Here is an 11,115-nt window from a genome sequence, read left to right on the forward strand (position 1 = left end):
CTGTTCATCTGGATGTAGCGTTTTCTGTGGGAGAAACGTAACATGAACCATTTATCCACAATCTAATTCAATCAAATTTTTAATACTTATGGTAACTTTACTCATTTGGATAGTTGTTTATGTGAATTTGTTTCCTGTTGTAACTGACAGTATTTATAGTACACATCTTTAAATATTTATGCATGATTTCTTTGGTTTCATGACATCTAGTCTTGTTAGAGTGTAGTAGTTGGAAAATATCCACTTGTAGAGACTTATCTTTACTTATAGGTGAGAATATATGTCTGTGTTTTTGTTTTTTCCTCCCAAAATAATATATAACTAAATAGTTCAGCAACATTTTGAACAGGTAAATAAACCAGAGGGACAGAGCAATAATTGCTTTCGCTTACTTTTAACATTTAATTATGAAATTAATTACTAGCATTAATGAGGAGACTGACGCAACAATTAAAACAAATTTTCTGCAAACTTCCTTTATTGTGGAAAGCACATTGAACATTCTCATAATACCTGTACAAACACATTGCTGGAGATACATAATTTGCAACATTCCTAGTGTTTGAAGATCCCTGATGTGTCTGTGCACCCACAAGACCTCAAAATAAAACCATAGCCAGCAGGAGTTAAATTGTGCTGTATTTTCAGAAATGAGAAAGAAAAGGGAAAGCAAGAAAAACAGAAATGTATGGGTTAATGTAGATAGGCTCCAATATTATATTATAGATACAGATAACTTGTTTTGAAGATTTAAATAGGACTCATAAAGTCCTATTTGGTGATATGCAGAATGTAATCCTGAGTCTATTTTTAAAAAATCATTCAATTAATAAATAATTCAGTTCAAAAATGCCTAACAATACACTGATTTATGTTCAGCATATTTAAGTCACATTCTCCACATGTAACATTTATGGAAACAGCAAAAAAATAAATAAAAATGCACCAACTAAAAACATATACATGGCATGGTTGTGGACAGGTAACATGATTGCTGTAAACTGTGCGTACTGCGGCTCATTTTAAGCTGAAGACATCAACGGTCTTGAATAAAGTCAAATATACGGTCACTGACAAAAGTCCTTTAATGACTCTGCAGACTGTTTTCTTACTTTTAGGCAGAGCAGAAAAACCAAGGCCAAAATGTGACAAGTTGGTCAGGGAGGCCATCTAGTGGTCACATGAATCATGCCAAAAACTCTTGGTAGCTTGACACTTAAACTTTACACTAAAAATGTATTGTATCACTTACTAATGTATGCATTATATGTAACATTGTAACAGTGCCAATGAAATGATCTTTCTTTTAAAATATTGCAACGCAATGCAAAAATGCATAAAGCAGTCAAATGCTATTACATGTCAAGCACTCAGCCTTGAGGTTGGCAAATATTACTCTAACCCTAACTGAGGCGGGTCAACGCCTTCACCTCCAGCTTGTAAAAAACCAGTCAGAACCTCATATGTAAAAAACACCACCATGTTTACAGGGAATGCACGCAGCCAATTGATGCCTAGGCTCCTGAAGAAAACCCCAGTTCCCTCCACTCTTGCAGTCTCAGCTATGCAGTGTAAAAAGCCCTTATATTTCTTTGTCTCCCTTGCTCCATCCATCTGAAGGCGCGCTTTGATGACGTCCATGGGTGTTCCTATAGTCCAACCGGCCATTCCTGCTATTCCTCCAGCCAGCATCACAACGTACCAATCTAGAGGAAACATTACACAACTTTTATCATCGGGTAAATGCTAGTTAGGCTCCTCATATGAGCAGGTTAACATTTTCTACAGGGATTTGAATTTGTTTCAGGAGTGGAGCCACATTTAAAGCAGGTATTTTATAGAATTATATATAGCAAATTATAGAAATCGTTCTTGTACAATTCACCACACAACTGCTGGTTGTGTTGATACAGCTGACACAGATGAGTATGCAAGAAGATTTGCACATACTTAAAACAATAGCAGGCTTTCGCCCCCTGCTTCACTTACCTAACTTTTTCTTATTGCCACCTGCAAACCATTCACAGATAGTTGCATATGTCAAAAAGTAAGTGGCATATGATGGCCCATCTCTTAACATGATAGGAAGAGCTCCTCTGTAGAGCCCCATGAGTCCCTCCTGTTTGACGATGGTTAGCAGGCAGTGAACTGGACCGTGGTACTTTGGCGTGGGCGTCTTGGTTAATGCTCGCCTGGACTCTGTCTGACACTGCAGACGTACTTTCACAATGTCACCTGGAGACATCACTGATACCTGTTGGTTGGCAGATCACAAGAGCTTCAGCAAAAAAAATGTTGCATGTTAGCATTGATGTAAACAATCTGTACAACTGCAAAACGTTATTGAAATCTCCATTACCTGAGCTACACCGCTGGCCATTCCAGACAGGAAGACTTCCAGTTTGGTGTTTGGACCACAACAAGCTCCTCGTGCCTGGCTCAGACACTGCAAGCAGTTCCGGTATGTGCCAAACACCACCGAGGACGTCATAGAGACTGTGGCAATGGGTAAGGACATGCCTTTGAAGAAGCCATGCACCTGATGAGATTAGAGAATAAAAAGAGAAACCACTGATCATGTGTGATCATGTGGGATCAAATAGCTGATTTCTGAATAAAATCAGAAATCAGCTATTTGTAAATCTTTAACCCCTATATGTTATTGATAAAAATATCAAACGCTAACACAGAAAACTAATGCTGAATTACACACAGCAACACATTTTCAAAACGTTTATCACTCTGTAGCATCGCCTCTTCTTTCCCACTGGGTTACGTCACCTCTTCTCAATTCAAAATGGCTTAATAATAATATAGCTGTATGTGGTGAGTATATTTAAGCTACATTCTCCAGATGCAACGTTTTTGGAAACAGAAAATGGAAATGACTAAGCAGTTGTAGTTTTGAAAGCTAAACGTACATTTCCAATCTTGAACGATCTGAGATTACAGCTGGTAAACAATTAACATCTGGAGTTTTTTTTTTTATATGAATGTATACCATTGTAATATTATTAGAAAGGTCTTGCCTGACAGCATATCAGCATATGTTGCTATAAGCTCCCAAAATAAAGGCTGAAATTTGTTTTTAGCCTTGCATTCAGATACATGCTTATTCTTATCAGGACAGGGGGCTAGAACCTATCACAGCTATCACAAGGCAAGAGACAGGGTACACCCTGAATAAGTCTGCCGCAGGGCTAGCACAGAGAGCCAGTCAATTCAATTTAAAATCATCAATTAACCTAACCCCACTAACTAAGTTTGCACTGTTGGAGGAAGATTACCTGGAGAGAACCCACACGAACACAGGAGAACATGCAAACTCCACACACAAAAGCCCTGGCTAGATGGTGGAGTCTAATATACTCACCACATACAGCTATATTATTATTAAGCCATTTTGAATTGAGAAGAGGTGACATAACCCAGTGGGAAAGAAGAGGCGATGCTACAGAGTGATAAACGTTGTGAAAATGGGTCGCCTACCGACCCAACAGATCCACAGAGAATGCCATCGCCCACGTCCTGCACACCACACTCAGCCACGTGGACAAGAAACAGGGTAACTATGTGAGAATGCTGTTTGTTGATTACAGTTCAGCATTTAACACAATAGTGCCCTGCAGACTGTTCACAAAGCTCAGGGATCTGGGACTCAACAGCCGTCTGTGTGCATGGGTGTTGGACTTCCTCACTGGCAGAACTCAGGTGGTGAGGGTGGGTAGATGCGTCTCTAACAGCATCACCATCAACACAGGAGCACCACAGTGGGGTGTGTCCTCTCGCCACTGCTCTACTCCCTCTACACTTCAGACTGTGTGGCCACCCATGGCTCCAACAGCATTGTGAAGTTTGCTGACGACACAGTGGTGTTGGGTGCCATCTCCAACAACGATGAGGCGGCCTACATGGACGAAGTGAAGAATCTGGCATCATGGTGCCAGGACAACCACCTCCAGCTGAACGTCGGCAAGACCAAGGAGCTGGTGGTGGACTTCAGAAGGAGTCAGCACAGAGACTACAAGCCCACTATCATCAATGGAGCTCCAGTGGAGAGGGTGCAGTCCTTCAAGTATCTTGGTGTCCACATCTCCTCAGACCTGATATGGTCTGCCCACATTCAGGTCCAGACCAAAAAGGCTAGGCAGCGCCTGTATCACCTACGACAACTGAGGAAGTTCAGGGTCTCTCCAAAGATCCTCAGGATTTTCTATACAGGCGCTGTGGAGAGCATCCTCACACAGAACATGACATCGTGGTTTGGGAACAGCTGTGTGAAGGACCAAAAAGCTCTCCAGAGAGTGATCCGTACAGCAGAACGCTGCTGCAGGATTGCTCTCCCCCCGCTTCAGGACACCTACACCAGGAGATGCCGGACTAGAGCAGCGCAGATACTGAAGGACCCGTCCCATCCTGGCAACAAACTGTTCCAACTTCTGCAATCTGGTAGAAGGTTCCGCATCATCTGGGCAAGGACAGAGAGACTCAAGAGGAGCTTCTATCCCCAAGCCATCCGGGCCCTAAACACACACACACCCGCCCTCTCACATCATCTATAATTGACTGAGACAGGACTCTCTTCCAGACACTCTAAACCCAGGCACAATGTACATTCCAAATTCCTTTAATTTTAAATATGTTTATATTGTCTATTCTGTAAAATAGTCAGATGTCTATTCTTATTAATGTGCAGAATTCACCTGCTTGCTGCTACTACTGCACATTCACCCAATGTATATATATAATGTTCTTCCTCTACCCCCCCCCATTTTTGCACATGTCGAGGAGCGTGTCAGATTACATTTCACTGTGTGTTATACTTGTATAACTATGCATGTGACAAATAAAGAACCTTGAACCTTGAACTTTGGAGTCAAACTCAGGACCTCCTTGGTGTGAGGCAACAGTGCTAACCACTGCACTCCCAAGCTGCCCATATTTGATACATTTTATATGTTGTTTAAATGATCTGAAAACTATAGTGTTCCATTTTCACCAACACTGGAGCCGTAGCTGTGCACACTTAATGTAACAAAGTGATCTGTCACATGTGCTGCTATTCCACAATTCTACTAGCTGAGCTGGTCCGCCTGAATCCCTGGATTTTGTCACATTAGCTTGAATTAGATCACACACCCACACCTTTACTGGGCATTTATAGTTAGGCTATAGAATTTCCACTTACCCCTTCTTTTGAAAATGTCTCCACTACACACTGATATACACCTGTGAACTGCTTCTGTGTTTGTATTCGAACCTAGAGAGATTGAGAATATCTCGTAAAAAAAGCAAAAACAAATTATGTATGTTGTATTGCTTTGAGACATATCATTTCCCGTACCTTCACAGTGTCCAGAGGGTAGCCCACTGCAACTCCACATGCCCCTGTTTGTTTACAAGAAAATAGTGCAAGTACATAGCACACACATACATGTTTGAGGTTATAAGTTTTAACTGCTACACTTAAAAATGGGGGACGGTGACAGCAAGGTCAGAAATGAGAAGTTACTGATCTGATGTTTTGTGTAATTTAAAAAAGTAACCTTGAAAGACTTTTCAGGGTAAACATTTTCTGTCATAGGTGGCAATCAAACTGCTAGACGTGGAAAGTTTAAAGTTGTTGTGGATAATCATGATAATGATAATGGCACGTTATATCTTTTTTTTAAATTGTCTAGTTAACATATCAGTTAATGATTATTACGATCGTAACATTTACCAGGACAGAAGACGGTTTAGCTAGTGAGGACAGGACTCATTTATTTTAACAATTTACGGCAAAACATAGCGATCAAAGCATCATATGCGTTAGCATTAATCTAATATGCTGTTATTATAGAGGGTGTCCAAATTCATATCATGCTAGCTCATTAGCAAATTCCTCAGCTAACGTTAGCTTACATTCATTTATAAAATGATAGATTAATGTAAACCGGCACCTGCAAATGATCCAGACACGAAATCAGCCAAATGCATCCTGTCACTTGGTGACTGACCGACAAATATATGCCGTATGTGAGCCCATTCTGCCTCTTGAATGCGCTACATAACCTTGACTGTGTCGCTCTGTTACGTCAATTTGTGTATCAGTGAAACGTCACCGCCGATGCCGACGAGGGAAAACGTTTTTTCCGACTTTACCTGAACCTAGCCAAAATGGCCAAACTCGGCTTAGCGACACAGAGTTTGATAAATTTATAAATGCCAAAAAGAGTCATGTGAACTTAATAAACCCAGTTCGCTTTTATGTAGGACACTGTCCATGTATTATATATAAAATTGTGTGCCTATGTGTATTGTGTGTGTGTGTGTGTGTGTGTGTGTACAGCGAGTTCAATAACTATTTAACGGATCACCAATGTTCTAAGAAAATATATTTCTAAACGTTCTACTGACCTGAAACTCTCACCTTATGTTAGTAACAACTCTTTCAATCCACACATGCAAGCAAATCAAAGCATAGACGTTCACGTTTTATGTAATAAGGAGAAATGACACAGGGAAAAAGTATTAAACGTATGAAGAAAGGGAGGTGCAAAAAGGCATGGAAAGTCTATGGGCTCAAATTGTGGTCATAAATATTTTGTACTTGTAAATCAGTTTTGTACTTGTAAATTAGGATTTGTATGTGTAAAAAGAATTTGTGTGTGTGTAAAAAAGATTTGTATGTGTAAAAAGAATTTGTGTGCGTAAAAAAGATTTGTATGTGTAAAAAGAATTTGTGTGTGTGTAAAAAAGATTTGTATGTGTAAAAAGAATTTGTGTGCGTAAAAAAGATTTGTGTGTGGACCAAAAAATACATGAGTAAGTCTGCACTCAAGTTTCAAGTCATCATGGAACAACAGGGGCGCTACGCCAGGCTGCTCTTTGCTGACTTTAGCTCTGCTTTTAATATGATACTCTTGGATAGACTGATAGTAAAACTTCTGACTTCCTTCTACTACCTGCCGCAGGATCACAGATTTCCTCTCAGTACAGAGAATTAGAGTTGGTCCTCAGCCCTCAGTCTTAACACCAGCTCTCCACAAGGCTATGTACCAGGTCCCCTACTGTACAATCTGTACACACATGACTGCATCAGTACCCACCCAGACAATGGCAGCATGCAGAGTTGAGGTTCAGAGGCTGTCGGATTGGTGTGCGGACAACAACTTGGACCTCAATACCACCAAGACAAAAAAAAAACTGAGTCGACTTCAGATGGAGGACGATCGTGCTGCAGCCCATCAGCATCAACACAGAGTGCGCGGAAAGGGTTTCCAGCCTTAAATTCCTGGGTGTGCACATAGACACAGACCTCCAATGGATCTCAAACACTTCAGCGGTTTTAAAGAAGGCCAAACAGCATCTACATTTTCTGAGAATCCTCAGCATAATGTACCTGAAGATGGAGCTGCTGATCATCTTCTACCGTTGCTTCATTGAAAGTGTGCTGACATGCTGCATCTCTGTACGGTTCTCAGCTGCAACATGGCACACAAAAAGGCACTTCAAAGGGTCAAGGGACATCCTCTTCACTCCCTGAAGGACCTGTGCAATGAGAATGAAGCAAGGGCGTAGATTTGGTTTTGGCATTGGTGGGGATGGATGATTCAACCACCGAACCCTGCCTTGTTTCTTTTTTTTTTTTTTGGTCCTTTTTGTCTTTGCTTCTTGATTAAAAAAAAGGAGAAATAAACTTGCCTACATATGCTATTCTACATGCTTTTAAACCATTTAAAATTACAATTCATAGTTTTATATGTGAATTATATAATGTTAAATTACAAAATACATGCAGTCACACATGTGCACCACCAAGTCATCATCTATCACCATTGCTCTCTGAGCCTTGTGTTAGTTCTTCTGTCACCTGATAAATAGGACATACATGACAATAGGAATAAAATGTGTAGCTGCTTCAGTGTTTCTGTCGATTTGTGCAGATCTTGACTCATCAGTAATGTTTGTAGGGTGAGTCATTTTTAAAACAATTTGTGCAAACTGCACTACAAGGTGGAATATTTGAAAAATCATGACTACCTCATGATATTTTGTCTCAAAAATTGACCCTATGAATATGTCAGTACCATTAGGATGAAATTATTGAGTCACCAAAATTTTAACGTTAGACATATCATTTTAACAGCCTCTGTAAACTAATATCCGGGCTTGCTCGAGGCTGCCGTTTTCTCTGACAGTTTCAATCAAAATTAATGCTACTCTGTGAGACTGAGATAACTAATCGTGCTGCCTGTTGTGCAGTTAGTTTCCAAAACAAGTTATTCATTGTTACATACAATTTTAGACTGATGTGGCCCAAAGCTTAGCATAGCCTGTAACGTTATTATGACTGACACATTGTATGAGTTAACTTGACTTTAAGTGAAAAATAATTTCTTATATCCAGGTTCTTTCTTTTTGCTGCCATCCTCCTCTCCTACTTGCAGGTCCTGGCAGCACAGGCTTGCCGCTGCTAAAACTAAACAGAGCTCCCTGAAAGGCACAGCCAATCACATTGGCCATATTTGTCACATGAGGTAGGACTCCAGTAGAGAGCGTAATTTAACTCTTTCTGCTCCGCTAGGTGAATGAGACGTGGACGTTTTTTCTTTCTATCGGTTTTGTTTTTCTTTACTCGAAGAGAACAAATTTTTGGTGGGGACAATTCAATAATAGCTGAATATTGGTGGGGACACGTCCCTTACGTCCATGCCAAATCTACGCCCTGGGAATGAAGAGTTAGCTTATCTTATCATTGAAAGCTTTGTTTCAATGACATCTAGTGGCAAAACACAAGACATCAAAACGGTGTCTCAATAATCATGCGCTGAGTGTACATAGGGTTTGTATGAATTATATAAATACAGTCTTGGAAAGGTGGACTGACTGGTAATTCAGACTGTTGATTCTGTAAACTTATGTAATGCAGTAAAGAAAGGGGGTGTTTGTGTAACTAGGGCAGGGTGTGATTATCATTAACAGCTGCAATGTTTTCAGCAGTGTCATCTTGAGGGAAGGGCAACACTACTGAAACTACTGTAGCCGCGTTTGCATTGTCAAGCACATAATTGCAAATAGCTCCAAGATATGTGTCCATAGTCAGGCTACTCCTTCTAAGTTTTCCAGCTTAGTCTTGGCCTTGTTCTCCTCCTCATATTTTTTTCCCCAGCATGTTCTTTAGTGCATGTCTAGATGGCAAAGTGTACGTGGGGTTGTCCAGGAGTCAAGGACCACATGTGGAGAGCTACAGAAAGACCTGAAATCAGCAGGTACAATTACTTCAAATTATTTAAGTGCCACGTTCACCGTGCAAGACTCCATTGCTAAAGAAAAACCATGTTGAATCATGTTTAAAGTGTGCTGAAGAACATTTAGACAAACCAGTGAAATACTGGGAGTAAACCATCTGGTCAGATGAGACCAAAATTGAATTCTTTGGATGCCATAATAAAACCATGTTTGGAACTCAAAAGGAACTGCATGTCATACCAAAAGCACCATACCAACAGTGAAGTCTAGAGGTGGAAATATCATGGTGTGTGGCTGTGTTTCAATATGCAGCACTGGCATGCATCATATCACTGAAGGAAGGATGAATGGAAAAATGTACCGAGACATTCTTGATAAAAATCTGCTGCCGTGTACGAGGAGGATAAGGATGAAATGAGGGTGGACGTTTCAACAAAAAATGATCCCAAACACACAACCAAGGAAACTCTCAGTTGGTTTGGGAGAAAGAAATTAAAGCTGCCATAATGGCCCAACCAATCACCTGAATCCAACTAAAAATCTATGGAAAGAACTAAAGCTCAGAGTTTATGAAAGGGGCACAAATAACCTTCAAGATCTGAAGACTGTGTGGAAGAATGGGCCAAAATCACACTGGAGCATATGACTAGTTCCTCCATAAGGAGGCATAAGGAGGCATAAGGAGGTGTCTTTAAGCTGTCATCACCAACAAAGGCTTTGTGACAAAGTATTAAATTAATTACTTTAAGCATGTTCAATACCTTTTCCCTGTGACTCATTATTAGACATAATCAATTTATGGACATCTGTTGTTTGATTTATTTGTATGTGTGGATCATATGGATTTTTATCAGCATCTGGTGAAAATTTCATGTCAATAGCACTTTGGAAAATTGTTGATATGTTCAATACGTATTTTACCTATACCCCACCTCTTGAGAATATGTTGCTTTGACTGCTTGAAACGAATAAACAGAAAGCACTTCTTTTCTTTTATTACATTTTTTGTTTATTTTTTTATTTTATAGTGAAACATGACACCAAACGTTCAACAAAACAAATGGCAGGAACAAGGCACAGACTGAAACAAACAAAACAACATACATAATTACATATTATGTAATTAGAGTATGTGTACAATATCTTGCATATCCAAGTACATGCTGTGTACTTTGTGTATGTGTGAATGTAGGCAGATCCATCTAGAGATATAAATAGATAGATATACAGACAAATAGATAAATAAAAATGATGATAATAAGAATAGAGAATGTACATCAATCAGATTATTTTGCATTTTAATCCTACTGGATTTGTGTGCCTTTGCGGCCTAATGAATGTTTTTGCAGGTTTTTTCCTTTTAGTTTTGCTTTCATTTTTATTTTTATTTTCACCATGTGTGCATCCCTGGGTGGGGACATGGATGTTTCTTTGAATAATCACGGATGTCATAAAACAAATGTTTATTTAAGGAGAAGACTATCCAGGTGTTTTTTTTGTCACCGTTTATCATTTGCAAAGTCACATTTAAAACACTCCCATATCTGTGTTACCAATCTACCATAATGGTAAGAACAGATTCATCTGAGCAGGTCCAACTAGACTGTTCAGCAGACTGCCAACGCACCATCTGTTCTGAACCATGAATTCTGATCGAATGTTAGTCATCTGATATGTGGGCCAGAAATGGGAAAGGAGCAAAAGTGGAGGTCAACGAGAAAACCACAAAAGAAGTACAGCATTAAGAGTACCCAGTGGCTGCAGTAGAAAAATTTCTTTGTTTTTAACATTCGGTTTCACTTCAGCTCTTCAACTTCCTTCTTCTGCACGGCCCACAAAAGAGCACAGACAAGAATGTTCCACAGACTAGGAGCGCCATAT

The 11,115-nt window shown here is 39.8% G+C and overlaps 1 protein-coding gene across 1 annotated transcript; it reads right to left on the minus strand.

Annotated features, from left to right (window-relative positions):
• Positions 1 to 450: 450 nt before the first annotated feature.
• On the minus strand, positions 451 to 6,098 carry slc25a47a (solute carrier family 25 member 47a). The gene is made up of 6 exons (XM_084953876.1): positions 5,943 to 6,098; positions 5,345 to 5,388; positions 5,189 to 5,260; positions 2,360 to 2,539; positions 1,990 to 2,254; positions 451 to 1,706 (listed from the first exon to the last, which is right to left on the minus strand). The coding sequence occupies exons 1-6, from the start codon at positions 5,977 to 5,979 to the stop codon at positions 1,393 to 1,395; spliced, it is 912 nt and encodes a 303-aa protein (XP_084810002.1). The 5' UTR covers positions 5,980 to 6,098; the 3' UTR covers positions 451 to 1,392.
• Positions 6,099 to 11,115: the final 5,017 nt, after the last annotated feature.

This window comes from Perissodus microlepis, chromosome 15 (genome assembly GCF_051167445.1).
Source record: "Perissodus microlepis isolate ML-2025 ecotype Zambia chromosome 15, ASM5116744v1, whole genome shotgun sequence".
NCBI classification, from domain to species: Eukaryota; Metazoa; Chordata; class Actinopteri; order Cichliformes; family Cichlidae; genus Perissodus; species Perissodus microlepis.